The sequence below is a fragment of the Emys orbicularis genome, chromosome 11 (genome assembly GCF_028017835.1).
Source record: "Emys orbicularis isolate rEmyOrb1 chromosome 11, rEmyOrb1.hap1, whole genome shotgun sequence".
NCBI classification, from domain to species: domain Eukaryota; kingdom Metazoa; phylum Chordata; order Testudines; family Emydidae; genus Emys; species Emys orbicularis.
In genome coordinates, this window is record NC_088693.1 from 67,919,815 (window position 1) to 67,935,918 (window position 16,104).

The 16,104-nt window shown below is 45.9% G+C and overlaps 1 protein-coding gene across 1 annotated transcript in view; it reads left to right on the top strand.

The window, feature by feature from the left end:
• Positions 1-412: 412 nt before the first annotated feature.
• Positions 413-16,104, top strand: part of ATIC (5-aminoimidazole-4-carboxamide ribonucleotide formyltransferase/IMP cyclohydrolase) — a 35,173-nt gene continuing 19,481 nt past the window's right edge. The window contains exons 1-7 of the mRNA XM_065413059.1: positions 413-522; positions 3,284-3,410; positions 9,504-9,580; positions 10,901-10,967; positions 12,742-12,830; positions 13,950-14,101; positions 14,191-14,347. Coding sequence (XP_065269131.1) covers positions 501-522; positions 3,284-3,410; positions 9,504-9,580; positions 10,901-10,967; positions 12,742-12,830; positions 13,950-14,101; positions 14,191-14,347 — 691 coding nt within the window. The 5' untranslated portion in view covers positions 413-500. The remainder of the gene's footprint in view (positions 523-3,283; positions 3,411-9,503; positions 9,581-10,900; positions 10,968-12,741; positions 12,831-13,949; positions 14,102-14,190; positions 14,348-16,104) is intronic.

A 16,104-nucleotide genomic window follows, 5' to 3' on the forward strand; every position in this document is an offset into this window, starting at 1 on the left:
AGCCTAGTTGTGGGATTTTGTCACACACCATAGCGTTGCCTGCAAACGCCTTAGCCAGTGGTATAAGAAGTTAGAAGTTTTTGTTGTGGTGGTGGTGGGTTGGTTAGGAGGAGGGGGGGGGTTGCTAGTAAAACTGCATCTACAATTTGCTGGTACGGCTACACTGGTCAAACCTTCCTAGCTAGGCTTGGGATGAGGATCCGAAGTTTGGTTTGTCGCATGCAGGCAATTTCCCGGGGCGGGGGCGCGGCCCTGCCTGGGGGGTGCAGACGCACGTGGGGGCCTGCAGCAGGCATTGGGCGGCGCGTGGCTCTGCGTTTTGTATTCGGCTGGTCCCCGCCCTTGGGGGACGTAGCGCTGGGTCTCCGCAGACGGCTCCGCCGCTCCCAGCATGCAGCTGCAACCCCACTTCCTGCCCGGCGCTTCCTAGGGCCGCCCCACGTGCATTGCTCTCTCCCCCCCGGGTGCAGCCGCCGCCGGGATCGGGCCCGCCGCAGAGCATGGCTACGGGGCAGCAGCTGGGTAATGCCCCGCGCCGCGCGCCCGGGGGTCTTGCAGCGCCCCCCCCCCCCTTTTGCAGCTGCAGTGTCTGAGCCTTTCCTGCAGCAGCCTCCGGCCTAGCCCGCGGGAGGGGGGGCATTAACCCTTCGTGATTGCGTGGGGCGGGGGTTGGGGCGCAGCGTGACTGGGGTCTGTGGGAGGAGGGGGTTAAATCCGGGGCTGTATTGTATGGGCCGGACGATGCATTGCTTGGATCCGGAGCTGATGCTCGGTCCAGCGAAAGGGCGTTGAGCTGCTGGTGCCCCAGGCCATGGAAAAAGGGGTGGGGGGAGAGAAGAGCCGATGACGCTTCTGAGCAGGTGTTTGAAACACGATCTCTGTACATCCCTGAGCAGGTTGAAATGGGGCCTGGGAGAATTTTTTTATGTTGGGTGTTAAAAATATTAGTTGGATTCTCCCACCTCAAAATCCCTCACGCCCAGCAAGGGTGCAGTGAAATCCTGTTTGAAATGTAAGAAACAACCAGCACAGGGATTGGGGTTTGGTTGGGTTCCCTTTGCAATTGTCCAGGGTTTCCAAATCACAGTCATTTGCACCAGTGTCACATGACTGTAAAGCATGTGCAAAATGTTTCTAAATAGCATTTTAGATCTGGGAGCGTGCCATTTAGGGTGACCAGATGTCCCGATTTTATAGACACAGTACCAAATTTTGGGTCTTTTTCTTATATAGGCTCCTATTATCCCCAACCCCTGTCTCGAATTTTCACATTTGCTGTCTGGTCACCCTAGCGCCATTTCATAGAATCATAGACGATTAGGGTTGGAAGAGCCCTCAGGAGGTCATCTAGTAAGATGCATAGATGTAAATAACTGCACAAAGTGCAAGGCACAACCGTGAATTGGCCCCATGCCATGACTGTTAACATGGCATTTAGGCCGTGTCCATACTAGCACCTATGTCAGCAAAACTTTTGTTGCTCAGGGGTGTGTTTTTTTTCACACCCCTGAGCAACATAAAGTCAGCGTAACATGGCTACATGAATGCTCTTACAGCAGGGCTGCTGTAAGCTTGTAAGTGTGGACATGGCCTTAGTTATTAGTTGGGGTGATATCTGGCGCTGACTAGAACCCAGCTCGCTCTATAGCTACGGTGGCTCTGCAGGGCTGATAGAGTGAACAAGAGTTTTTTAAAGTTATTTGGCTGGAAGTATAAGCAGATGCAGCTATGAATACACAGAAGCTCTTTCAAAATAGTGAATAAAAAACTGCCTCTCTGCTCATTGATCTTCTGGGACCTGGTGTCCTCACTTAGAAATGTTAAGAGCCCCAGCTTTGCAATCAGTTCTTTGGTGCTCTGGGGGTCTGCATGTACGGATCCAAACCCCTGGTCAGGGCATTGGTTAAGATCTTGTAGTTACAGCAGGGGACTGGGCCTGCGTTTTCTATTCCTGAGACCAATTTGCTATGGCACTTGCTTAGGCAAGTAACTTAACCTTTCTTTTCCTCGGTTTACCCATCATAAAATGAAGGTATACCTAGGAGTGTGTGTGTTTAATGCTTGTAAAGCACTTTGAAATATAAAATCTGGTTAACTCGGAGCAGCACTGCTCAGGACAGTAGCAACTGCATCTATTCCTGCTCGGTATGACCCTGCAAACACATCTGAGTAACTTTTTATGCATGAAGTTACTCAGAGGCAAATGTTTGCAAGTTCAGGGCTTAATGATATCAATGTGCTGGATCTGTGAACTGTGGGTTGTAGGTGCCATTAATCTGCACTGCTAAGATAGTAGATAAGAATTCACGGTCACCGTGCGCCACCTTTTGATAAATCCATTCATAGACACTGTTGTTCTTCCCTTGTAAAGTTTCCATTAGCTACTCACAAGCCAAGTGAAATAAGCAACTTGCTATTTTTGTAAATATCCGGGGCCTTATTTTTCAGAGTTGTGGACACTCCGTTTGAGCACAAAAAAAATTTGCAGTTGTATGTTGGTCTTGCAGGTGGAATTAGACTAATTTGAAATGCCAAAAGGCAACCATTGTGGTTATTTCAGCTGACCTCCTGCATTACACAGGCCAGAAAACGTCAGCCGGGAATTATCTTCCTTCCTGTGTAAGCGAACACCTTATGACTGGAGCTAAGCATGTGTTTTAGAAAAAGTATACTGACTGAGCTCTTCAAAGCTGTCAACATAATTTGCGCGCCCCCCCACCATAATTCCCATTCATATTAATAATCAAAATTATTAGTTTTTAAATGAATGGGAATTGGGCATTCAAATCTCACCCCCAAAACCTCACCTAAACACTATTATTATAAACAATACCTAGCTCCTATCTTTTCATCCATAGATCTCAAATTGCTTTACGAAGGAGGTCAGTGTCATTATTCCCGTTTTACAGATGGGGAAACGGAGGCACAGAGAGGTGAAATGACTTGCCCGAGGTCATCCAGCAGGCCAGTGGCAGAGCTGGGAGTGTAGAACCTACTGCCAGTTCAGTTCTCTTTCTACTAGGCCGCACGGCCTTCCAGGAGTATGGGCAAATGTTTAATGATACTGTTAGATTGGGCAGTTACTCAGCCAGCAGCAGACCCTGTTGGCATTTGAACACGCAGATTGTCTACAGGAGTAATTTCTAATTTTGATTTAAAAATTGTTTAGTGAGGTTAGCTGCATATTTGGCCTCAAATCTGTTACTTTATGCAATGTGGTAAAGGGGGAAAAAATCCACCTGTGTGTTACCAGAATGTTCCCTCTCTTCTCTTCTTCTCCTAGCTTTATTCAGCGTCTCAGACAAGACTGGCCTGGTGGAATTTGCAAAATGCCTCAACTCTCTTGGGTTGGGTTTGGTTGCCTCTGGAGGAACAGCAAACTGTCTTAGGCATGCTGGCCTGAACGTCAGGTAAGAGCTCTCTCTCTCTCTCTCTCAGTGTCAACGTTATTCCCAACCAAAAATACATCAAACCTTCTGAAAATGTTAAATCATTTGATTAGTTGGCCGTGATTTGAGGCGAAGACGGGGAGGGAACTGTACCATTTAAATGCAACAGAACTCAAGGTCTGGCTCCTTGGCTGGAAACAGATTGAGTCCAAAGACTGTTGAGATGAGGGAGTGTGTGTGGTGACTGATGGGGAAGTGAGGGTTCCTGCAATCCAGGTGTTCTCATGTTTGCCCTGACCCAGTTCCTCTCCTGTGAGGCAATATGTTGTTTTAAAAAATCAGGCCTTAATGCTAGTCTCTGCTGGCAGCTGAAAACTGGTCTTTGCCCCTTCTTGGAGGGTAGGGAATGTTACAGGGTTTTATGGGGATTTGGAGATTATTTCTGTTCAAAACCACAAATTATCTGTCTGAAAACGATGGCCTGGCTTTTCAAAAGTGGCAAATGATTTGGGGTGTCCTCAGTGTGTGACAGGCAGGAAAGCGTGAGCACTCCTCCACTGAAAAGGGAGGCACGCAGAGTCTCGAGCCAGTTCGGCCTGTGATTTGAGGAAATGTTTTGATTCTGGGTCTCCGCACTCCACCATTCAAAAGCAGTTTCAGTCAAATATAAATAGTTTCCCGTGTAATGATGGCAAATCTGTTAAAGCGCTTGGCTTGACTGGCTGTTGTTCACCCTCTCCTCAAATGACCGTGGCAAGAGAAGCTGTGGTGGCGTCTCCATGAATTTATGCTTCCTCCAAAATTCCCCTGAGGTTGTGTTTCTGGTCCCTCTCTCTAGAGGTGACAGCACTTAGGGATGGTCACGTTAGTCTCATTCCCTCCCCAATTTACAGTTCCTTCTAATTATAAACAGTCACGAGGTGAAGGAAATGAAAAGCAAATCCATAATTTCTTAATGCATTAGCTATGGTTAACTATGAAGAAAAGTGAACAATATAACAGCAGTGGGATTAAAGCCACATTTTATAGGAGGAATGGTGCTGATACCTTGAATGTCTGTCTGAGAGCGGAATAATAATACTGTATCTAAAATGCTGGATCTTTAAAATGATTGTGTTAGCTACCCCATATAATGTTTCTTCTAAGATTGATCTCACAGCTCATTTGTACAAGTTCTTATTAAGTTATCTAGTCCATATCTTCCAGGATAAAATAGTTTAAGACAGAGGTAATGTTGTTTTTTTGTAGGTCACGTTGACTTGGCTGGTTATTTCAGTATAAAAGCCCATTCACAAAATAACTGTGCAGGTCAGCTTAATTTGATTAAAAAATACATGCTTTGTTTCCATTCATGGGAAAAGCAGCTGATGCCCATTAGATTTATTTGTTTATTTATTTTGGGAACTCCTGCTGTGCTGTTCAGGGCAGATATGGAAACCAGTGTCCTTCCTCTATTATGCTGCGTTGGATGTAGGTTTTACATAAAATACAGCTCTATACCTTGTTAAATGTCAGAAATCAGTTAAATTGTGGAAGAGAGTTAAACGAGCATTCCTAGCATAAAGCAACAGAGGGTCCTGTGGCACCTTTAAGACTAACAGAAGTATTGGAGCATAAGCTTTCGTGGGTGAATGCCCACTTCATCAGACGCAAGTAATGGAAATTTCCAGAGGCAGGTATAAATCAGTCTGGAGATAACGAGGTTAGTTCAATCAGGGAGGGTGAGGTGCTCTGCTAGCAGTTGAGGTGTGAACACCAAGGGAGGAGAAACTGCTTCTGTAGTTGGATATCAAGTATCAGGGGGTAGCCGTGTTAGTCTGTATCTACAAAAACATCAAGGAGTCTGGTGGCACCTTAAAGACTAACAGATTTATTTGGGCATAAGCTTTCGTGGGTAAAAACCTCACTTCTTCAGATGCATAGCTAATAAATGCCCAAATAAATCTGTTAGTCTTTAAGGTGCCACCAGACTCCTTGTTGTTTTTGTAGTTGGATAGCCATTCACAGTCTTTGTTTAACCCTGATCTGATGGTGTCAAATTTGCAAATGAACTGGAGCTCAGCAGTTTCTCTTTGAAGTCTGGTCCTGAAGTTTTTTTGCTGTAAGATGGCTACCTTTACATCTGCTATTGTGTGGCCAGGGAGGTTGAAGTGTTCTCCTACAGGTTTTTGTGTATTGCCATTCCTGATATCTGACTTGTGTCCATTTATCCTCTTGCGTAGTGACTGTCCAGTTTGGCCAATGTACATTGCAGAGGGGCATTGCTGGCACATGATGGCATATATAACATTGGTGGACGTGCAGGTGAATGAGCCGGTGATGTTGTAGCTGATCTGGTTAGGTCCTGTGATGGTGTTGCTGGTGTAGATATGTGGGCAGAGTTGGCATCGAGGTTTGTTGCATGGGTTGGTTCCTGAGTTAGAGTTGTTATGGTGCGGTGCGTGGTTGCTGGTGAGAATATGCTTAAGGTTGGCGGGTTGTCTGTGGGCGAGGACTGGCCTGCCTCCCAAGGTCTGTGAAAGTGAGGGATCATTGTCCAGGATGGGTTGTAGATCACTGATGATGCGTTGGAGAGGTTTAAGATGAGGACTGTAGGTGATGGCCAGTGGAGTTCTGTTGGTTTCTTTTTTGGGCCTGTCTTGTAGCAGGAGGCTTCTGGGTACACGTCTGGCTCTGTTGATTTGTTTCTTTATTTCCTTGTGTGGGTATCGTAGTTTTGAGAATGCTTGGTGAAGATCTTGTAGGTGTTGGTCTCTGTCTGAGGGGTTGGAGCAGATGCGGTTCTACCTCAGCGCTTGGCTGTAGACGATGGATCATGTGGTGTATCCGGGGTGGAAGCTGGAGGCATGAAGGTAGGAGTAGCGGTCGGTGGGTTTTCAGTATAGGGTGGTGGTAACGTGGTCATCGCTTATTTGTACTGTAGTGTCTAGGAAGTGGATCTCCCGTGTAGATTGGTCCAGGCTGAGGTTGATGGTGGGGTGGAAGCTGTTGAAATCATGGTGGAATTCTTCCAGGGTCTCCTTCCCATGGGTCCAGATGATGAAGATGTCATCAATGTAGCGTAGGTAGAGAAGGGGCGTGAGTGGACGAGAGCTGAGGAAGCGTTGTTCCAGGTCAGCCATAAAAATGTTGGCATATTGTGGAGCCATGCGGGTGCCCATAGCGGTGCCACTGGTCTGGAGGTATATATTGTCACCAAATTTGAAATAATTGTGCGTGAGGATAAAGTCACAGAGCTCAGCTGTGTCATCATCAGGGATATTGTTCCTGACAGCTTGTATTCCATCTGTGTGTGGGATGTTTGTGTAGAGAGCCTCTACATCCATGGTGGCTAGGATGGTGTTTTCTGGGAGGTCACCAATGCATTGTAGTTTTCTCAGGAAATCAGTGGTGTCACGGAGATAGCTGGGAGTGCTGGTGGCGTAGGGTCTGAGTAGGGAGTCCACATATCCAGACAGTCCTTCAGTGAGAGTGCCAATGCCCGAGATGATGGGGCGTCCAGGATTTCCAGGTTTGTGGATCTTGGGTAGTAGATAGAATAACCCCGGTCGGGGCTCTAAGGGTATGTTGATTTGTTCCTGTGTTAGTGTCGGGAGTGTCCTGAGTAGATGGTGCAGTTTCTTAGTGTATTCTTCAGTGGGATCTGAGGAAAGTGGCCTGTAGAATTTGGTATTGGAGAGTTGTCTGGCAGCCTCCTTCTGGTAGTCAGACCTGTTCATGATGACAACAGCACCTCCTTTATCAGCCTCTTTGATGATAATGTCAGGGTGGTTTCTGAGGCTGTGGATGGCATTGCGTTCTGCACGACTTAGGTTATGAGGCAAGCGATGTTGTTTTTCCACAATTTCTGCCTGTGCACGTCGGCGGAAGCATTCTATGTATAGGTCCAGACTGTCATTTCGACCCTCAGGAGGAGTCCATGTGGAGTTCTTCTTCCTCTGTTGTTGGTGGGAGGGTATCTGTGTATCAGTGCGCTGTTCAGTGTTATCTTGAAAGTATTCTTTGAGTTGGAGGCGGCGAAAGTAGGCTTCCAGATCACCGCAGAACTGTATCATGTTCGTGGGGGTGCTGGGGCAAAAAGAGAGTCCCCGAGATAGGACAGACACTTCTGCTGGGTTGAGTGTGTAGCTGGATAAATTGACGATATTGCTGGGTGAGTTAGGGGTACCCCTGTTGTGGCCCCATGTGGCAGGTAGGATTTTAGACAGCTTACGGTCCTTTTTCCTTTGTAGAGAGGTGAAGTGTGTAATGTAGATCTCCTGTCTTATTTTAGTAAAGTCCATTTGTGTGGAGGGTTGGTTATTTATGAAAGTCTCCAGGTTGGAGAGCGCTTTCTTGATGTTTTCCTGTTTGCTGTATAGGATGCTGATCAGGTGGTTCCTCAGTTTCTTTGATAGGGTATGGCATAATCTCTCACTGTGGTCTGTGCAGTATGTAGATAGCAATGGATTTTTCACCTTCAGTCCATTTGGTATGATGTCCATCCGTTTGCATTTGGAAAGGAAGATGATATCTGTCTGTATTTGTGCAAGTTTCTTCATGAGGTTGATAGATTTCCATTCCATACGGCTAAATGCAGTGCCTTGCATGGTGTCAAGTAACAGAGGGGTAGCCGTGTTAGTCTGAATCTGTAAAAAGCAACAGAGGGTCCTGTGGCACCTTTAAGACTAACAGAAGTATTGGAGCATAAGCTTTCGTGGGTGAATGCCCACTTCATCAGACGCAAGTAATGGAAATTTCCAGAGGCAGGTATAAATCAGTCTGGAGATAACGAGGTTAGTTCAATCAGGGAGGGTGAGGTGCTCTGCTAGCAGTTGAGGTGTGAACACCAAGAGAGGAGAAACTGCTTCTGTAGTTGGATAGCCATTCACAGTCTTTGTTTAATCCTGATCTGATGGTGTCAAATTTGCAAATGAACTGGAGCTCAGCAGTTTCTCTTTGGAGTCTGGTCCTGAAGTTTTTTTGCTGTAAGACGGCTACCTTTACATCTGCTATTGTGTGGCCAGGGAGGTTGAAGTGTTCTCCTACAGGTTTTTGTGTATTGCCATTCTTGATATCTGACTTGTGTCCATTTATCCTCTTGCGTAGTGACTGTCCAGTTTGGCCAATGTACATAGCAGAGGGGCATTGCTGGCACATGATGGCATATATAACATTGGTGGACGTGCAGGTGAATGAGCCGGTGATGTTGTAGCTGATCTGGTTAGGTCCTGTGATGGTGTTGCTGAAACTGCTGAGCTCCAGTTCATTTGCAAATTTGACACTATCAGATCAGAATTAAACAAAGACTGTGAATGGCTATCCAACTATAGAAGCAGTTTCTCCTCCCTTGGTGTTCACACCTCAACTGCTAGCAGAGCACCTCACCCTCCCTGATTGAACTAACCTCGTTATCTCCATACTGATTTATACCTGCCTCTGGAAATTTCCATTACTTGCGTCAGATGAAGTGGGCATTCACCCACGAAAGCTTATGCTCCCAATACCTCTGTTAGTCTTAAAAGTGCCACAGGACCCTCTGTTGCTTTTTACAGATTCAGACTAACACAGCTACCCCTCTGTTACTTCATTCCTAGCATGTTTCTGCTAACAACGGTTACTCGCAGGACCATTTTGCTAGCTAGTGTCAGAGAGATGCCAGACGTAATGGAACCATAAACCATACCAACCTTAATGCAGAATAGTTTCCGTGACTCCCTGTCCTGAAACGTCTACCAGCTCTTCACGACAAGGATGCAATACTGGAAGAAACTGAGTTGTGTGATACACTAACAACCTATTTATCATGCCTTTCATCTTCTCCAGTCTTGTGAACATATAGGGCCCTGCCACTTCCGAGAATCGTGCTCTCTCTTCAGTAGTGATTGGAGACAGAGAAGTCATGATTTTCATCCACGCAAAGCTGCAAAGTCTTATTTTTGGCCTTCCTAATCTTGGGCATCCCTTGAAAGTTTGGAGATTTTTAGGGTCTGAACCTCTTCCCATTGCAGCCAGTGTTAAAACTCTGATGGGGGACCAGATTAGGGCCATGAATGAGAATATGGAGCCTGCAGAACCACTCAATCTGTCAAGCGCTGAGCAGTCATTTCAATGTTTTGTTTCCCCCTTGAGCAGAGATGTGTCCGATCTGACTGGATTTCCTGAAATGTTAGGGGGACGTGTGAAAACCCTGCACCCCGCAGTCCATGCTGGTAAGTTGTTGCCGATGTCCTTCCATTTTGAAACGGAAATCAAGGGGGCTTACTGGATGGCCCTTCAGGGTGGAAGAATTGGGGAATGAGGACCGATGAAGCTACAGGTCACCCAGTTGTAACCCACACGCAATCAACAGGAGCTGCATCGTTCGCTGGCTGTTAGAACGTGTGGCACACTGACCAGCACCCTTTCGTCAGACTAGTTCCTTCCCTCCAGGATGCTGGAGGCTGAGGAGTCACCTCTCATCACTCTAGCAACAAGGTAGGAGGCATTGTTCACTCAGTAGGAGACATGCCAGGACGCTCTTGCACGTGCAGTGGCCGCCCTCTCTGTTGATGATGATTGACCACAATGGACGTCTCGTCGTCCTGGGCGTAGCCCGTATCTACAGGAAGAATACTTCAGCCTGGTTTCAGCTCCAAGCAGAGCAGCTCCGCTCTGACAGTACTCGAGAGTTGTGACATGCAGCGATCTTACTGCAATGCAATGTGGCCTGCCTTGGGCTTCCCTTGCAAACTCCTGGCAGACTGAAATTTAAACCTGTTCCAGCAGGTGCAGCTCCACTGAACTTGGCCTGTAGATGAATTTGGCCTGCAGAATGGGGCCCCATGGCAGCTTTGGCTTTGGTGGGTGATGCCTGCATTTTGTAAGCTTCACGGGCTCCCTGTTCATTGAGGTGATTCAAGCTCTTACTTTTGGAAGAACTGCAGTTATTTGGTCAGTCCACCCAAAGAGCCATCTCGTGCTTCATCTCCTGTTGCAGCACTTGCGATCCAAAGGGTTGGACCTATTGGCCATCTCATTTCACACTCTTGAGAGGACTGGAAAAGTAGGGTCTCTTCAGGGGATGTTCAGCTCTGGATTCCTCTCCCATTTACTGTACGCCAGCCTGTCAGCTGTCTCATTCTGCTCAAGGCTCCACTTTGTTACCTCCTCATTTGTTTCATGGGGTTTATGTATTGTTGGGTGGCAGATCACGGGTGGCTTTTTCCTCCTTACCTATGCACCAGAGCCTTCGGTGACCAGTCCCACGTTTTAAGATAAGCATCTGGCTGCTCATTAAGTGCGGTTGTTTTGGGGCTTTGTGTTCAGCACTTGGAGTTCCCCCGGGATTTAGTGCTGGAAAATCTATTTGAGTGAAAGTTGAGCAGCCAGAAAGCCAATACAATGGGATTTTTGCTGCTGCTGTTGTAACTTAAACCTAATCAGAATGTGTTTATGGAATAAAATCTCAGAGAGAGCATGTACTCTGAAGAAAGAGGCTGAGAAAGTTTTAATTATCCTTTGTTAAAAAAAACTACTGTTTTTGTAATTAGGAATCTTGGCTCGTAATATTCCAGAAGATGGAGCTGATATGGACAAACTGGGGTTCAGCCTTGTAAGGTAAATGTCTGAATACGAGGCGCAGTTAACCAGTAATCATGAGAAAAAGTTTAGAGACCAATCAGGGAATGCCAGTGAGTGGGAGTGGAAGGGATCGCAGCACCATCCCCAAAGAGGAAAAGGCACATCTGTGTTCTTGTTCCTTTTCCCTCTTGGAATCACTGGGTACGTGGATTTTATTGGTTAGTTTGTTGCAGATCTGTCTTTCTAGCTAGAACTATAGCAAAAAAGGCTCAAGGGGGTTGATCTGACCATTTTATTTTTGATTTTGAAATGTTTGCTTAATAAACATACACTTTGAGATTTGCACAGAGCTGTTTGAATTTCAACACACAGATAGATGGATTAAACATAAGAATTGGGATGGGCCCCTACAAAGGTTGTTGGGCTAGATTTAGAGACAGCAAATAGCTCTTTTCCAGGGTCAACGTGAAAGAGCAGATGGGATCCCAAGAGGTCAACATAGATCCCTTCTGTTCATCTTGCTCTATATCTGCATTAGTTTCTTTATCAGTAAACTCGCCTGGGGGATTGGTCACCTCAGAGTAATGATCAGCTTTCACTGGCAGACATAAGTAACCACTACTTCTCTTGTATTGCATTCAGTTTAAAAACAAGTGGCTGAATTAAATTATTGAGGGATTGATCCGCATGAAAGGAAGTGGAATTGAGCTGTGATAAATAGTCTGCACAGATCGGTCTTGGGCTGGATTTGAAAGCCTAGGGCAGGGGTAGTCAATTATTTTTTTTCGTCAAGGTCCAATTTTTTTGGTCAAGCTATAATCAAGGTTCAGAATCCAGAGAAACATTTTCACACCACAATAATGATAATAAGTAAATAAAAAGATCTCGCAGTCTGTTCAAACGTGTCTGGTGGTCCAGACTTGGCTTGCGGTCCATCTATTGACTACCCCAACCTAGGGTGTAAAAACGTAGGAATCAACATAGATCAGTGAGAATCCCAGCCCAAGGCACACAGGATGTTAGAAAAAACCTGGCTAAATTCAGAAGGGAATAAAGTGTCCTCATTGCTCTGTATTCCAGTAAGCAATGATTTACCTTCACTATATCTAATTTTGATTAACTGACTTAAAAGATATGGGACTTTATCCTCAGCTGGTGTGATCTGCATGGCTCCATTGAAGTCAGGATGGTGAATGCAATGGCTTACCGTTTTGACTTGCATAGATACAGGTGTTAGCCACAAAGTCACTGGGTGAGGGTGCGGCTCTTCCCGAAGACTGTGAAAAGATGCAGTGATGGGTAGTAAAGGTGATTAGAAATATGGTGAGGCCCAAGTGAATGGGACATGGCAAAATAGGACTGTCTGAAAGATGAAAGGCTTGTGAAGGCCATATTGAAAATGGTTAGCCCAGGGTAATTAATCATCGGAACAATTTAGCAAGTGGATTCTCACTCACTGGAAATTTTTAAATCAAGAATGGATGTTGTCCTAAAAAAGATGCTGTAGTTCAAGCAGAGCTTGAACCAGGAATTAATACAGGGAAGTCCTATTGGCTGGGTTATGCGAGAGGTCAGACTAGATGATCACAATGGTCCCTTCTTGCCTTTAGAATATATGAATCGATGAGTTTTAGCAATCTCCACTTCCTTAGGAGAGGCACAGATCTGAGTTTAGGAGTTTGCACTGGTCTCCCATCAGAAACGAGGACATGAGGAAAGAACGGCGACTGTACTGTGGGAACAGCTAAGCCTGACTTGACTACCCTACTTCTTGATGAGTAACCCAGGGCTTTTCCCCATCACTTTCCAGAGTTGTGGTGTGTAACCTGTACCCCTTTGTGAAGACTGTGTCTTCCCCAAATGTCGCTGTACAGGAGGTGGTTGAAAACATAGACATCGGTAAGTCCATGGGAACCTGTGAGAACAAACCTTCCACCGAGTGCTGATGTGATAGCTATGGGGAAAGCGATAGCTGATGAAAGGCATTGATCTCTGGTCCGTTAGCGACCTCTGTCCCGCTTCCTGGGAGACTTCATGCATCCATAAAGGTCTGCAGTGGTGATCCCTTTTTTGGTTGATCTGTACTACAGTGTTAACGCAGTTCGCTCAGGTGGTCATGACCACTTGGCAAAACATTTATGGTAATTGCCAGTCGAGGAAGGGCGAGTGTTGATCAAGCTTGCGTGGCAGGGTGAAATGGGGATGCCCTTCAGGAACAGAATAACGAACGTTCCAGTAACACGGATTCATTCTAACTGACTGGTGAGCCGCACTGCTCAGCTGGTGGAATAGTGCAACCTGACTTACAGAAGCGCCGTGTGTACATGCAGGGGCTTTGTTTAGAAGAGGCAGGTTGGGCAGACTCTCTTGCAGTGTGGAGAGCAGATTAAGTGTCTTCCTGGAGCACATGGCAACGCAATGAGAAGTAGATGCGTTGGGGAAGAAAAGCTAAGCAATGAAAAGCACCAGGAGGATCACCATTGTAAGGAGCAATTACAAATGCAGGGGCTTGTCTTTGTGCACCATTTACTCCCCTGTGACATTGGGTAGGACCCTTGATTTGGTGCATCTAGGGAGGGCTTGCAAATGTGGATTTCTCTCTGATACGTGGCTTTGCTCCTCATGACCTCGTTACTAGCCTACAGGACAGCATCCCTGTTCAGCGTCGTGTGAAGAGAAAGCTCCTGAATTATGTCCTGTCTCTGGTGTCTGCTCACCAGGTCTCTTGCAAGGACCAGGCATCTTATGCGATCAAAGATATTTTAATAGCTGTGTGCGATTGGGTTAAGAGGGAAAGGTGATCTCAGAGCTTACATACATACAGGACCATTAATATTTGCAAAGGGCTTTGAGATCCTCGGATGGCAGGCACCATAGAATATTAGTAAACAAGGGAACCGTGATACCTTAGCTCTAGGTCAGAGGGCATCAACCTTACATTAAGATGTGAGTTTCCAAGTATTTTGGATACGGATACGGAAGAGAAATGTTACAAGCTTCTGGGTTTCTTTTTTGAAGGAGGAGTAGCCCTGCTACGTGCTGCTGCGAAGAACCATGCTCGTGTGACAATCGTGTGTGACCCTGCAGATTATAGCTCTGTGGCTGAAGAGATGAAGGCATCTAGTAGTAAAGACACCTCCTTGGAAACCAGACGTCAGCTGGCCCTGAAGGTCTGTCCTCTTCTTCTTTAGAACAAAATTGTGCTCCCTTTGGAGAGCGTGTCCTAGAAACCAAACAGTCTTGCCTGTTTTGTCCTCAGGCTTTCACTCACACTGCTCAGTATGATGGCGCTATCTCCGATTACTTCAGGAAAGAGTACAGCAAGGGGGTATCCCAGCTTCCTCTGCGTTATGGCATGAACCCCCACCAGACCCCCGCACAGCTCTACACGCTGAGGCCTAAGCTTCCTCTGACTGGTAAGACAGAAGGATTGGCTGAGCTACAGCAGCAGAGTCCACCCTGTGGCCCTCCAGGGTGACTGCTGGGAAAATGCGTATTTGATTCTGAATTGGGAATGCCTCCCTGAGCCGTGCTCTGTGACTTTAAAAGGGAAGGGTTTGGATCAGCTCTTCTGCTACCAAGAGGGGGTGCCACCTCCCAGCACGCCCTCTGCAGCCCCAGGACAAGTGGTGGTGTGGTATGAGGCTGGAATGTGCTGTGCCGCTGTTATCCCTTGGTCAGTAGCTCCCCCAGTGGCTGCCTGCTGTATTGCAGTGGAGTAGGCGGAACAGTTCTGGCTGCTTGCTCTCCTGCAAGGCTATGGGAAGCCCAGGGAGAGTAAGATTGGTGCTTGATTGGTCTTGCCTGATCCCAGGGCAATATATATATTTATTTCCCTAGGGTCAGGAAAAACCAGTCAAGTGCCTAACTTGTTCTCTAGGGTTTTTTGTTCCCCCCCCCCCTTTTTTTTTTTTTTTTACTTTTCTAACTATGATTCTTAAAGGGTTTCTGTTTTATGCTTTTCCAGCTAGTTTCCTGCAGCAGTTTCCTTTCCCTATCCCCATGATAGTGGAACATACATAATGCAATTAGGAACAAAATAAATCCTAGCAATGGTCTAGGCCCATTACTAGGTGGAGATGGTAAAATTGTTAATGCTGCAACAAAGGCAAAAGTGTTTGATAAATATTTCTGTTCTGTTTTTTTTTGTTTTTTTTTTTTTAAAGAAGCAGGATGATGTGCTGGTATTCTATGAGGATGACGGAGTACTTTCCAGCCTGGCACCTCGGTTCTAGAAAGATTTATTTCCATTACAGTAGCAGGCTTGTTTTGTGGCTTGATGTTTGCCTGGGATTGAAGTGTCTTGCAGTTGCTTAGTTCGAATGCCACACAGCAAAGGTCTCTAGTAAAGAGTTGGTTGTTGAGTAGGAAGCACTTTGCAATTAAACGAATGAACAGAGTGAGAGACAGTAGCTGTCATGAGGAAAATCGGTATCTGCAATCTGTTTCTGCGAGATTTACTGTAATTTCATATTAAAGGGTAGATCCTTAACTGATGTAAATCTATGCAGTTGCATTTAAGCCAATGTAAAAGTTGCAACAGCTTATTTTGTCCTAACTTATTACTAAAATCCAGGAAGAAAAACCTTTTACTGTTTCTTAAAATGTTCTCCTTCCTCTTCTCCTTATTTAGCATCCTTTCGGACATCTGTGGCTCTAAAATTTCACCAATCGGTTACTTTCACTTGTTTTTCTAGCTGATCCTTTAATATAGACAAGGCTTCTGTTTCATGCTTCTCCAGATAGTTTTCTGCTGGTTTCTCTTTCCTTATCCCCATGATATCAGAATGACCCTCAAATATGGTGGGGATAGCTCCTTTCTTTGGTCTCGTAATAGTGTTTGCCGTGTCACTGTTCGGAAGTTCTGGCTTTCATACCTCACGTGTAGACAGTATGCTAGTAAGAAATGGTCTTTAATGATTCACATTTCCTTGTAGTTTTAATTAAAGAACCTCCTAAGAGACTCAGACAGGAGTTGGAAGCAAATTTGTTAGCAGATCTACATTGCATGTTGGCAGAACAATATTAGTTTCATGTGTCCTAGTCTCCTTCAGGAACACAAGAACAATTCTCCTCCCCCCTCCCTCCCCCCCCCCCCCCCCACATCAACCTTCCCCCCGTCCAGACACACAAATGGAGGTGGTTCTCTGTGTTTATAGTTTTGAGTGTGCAG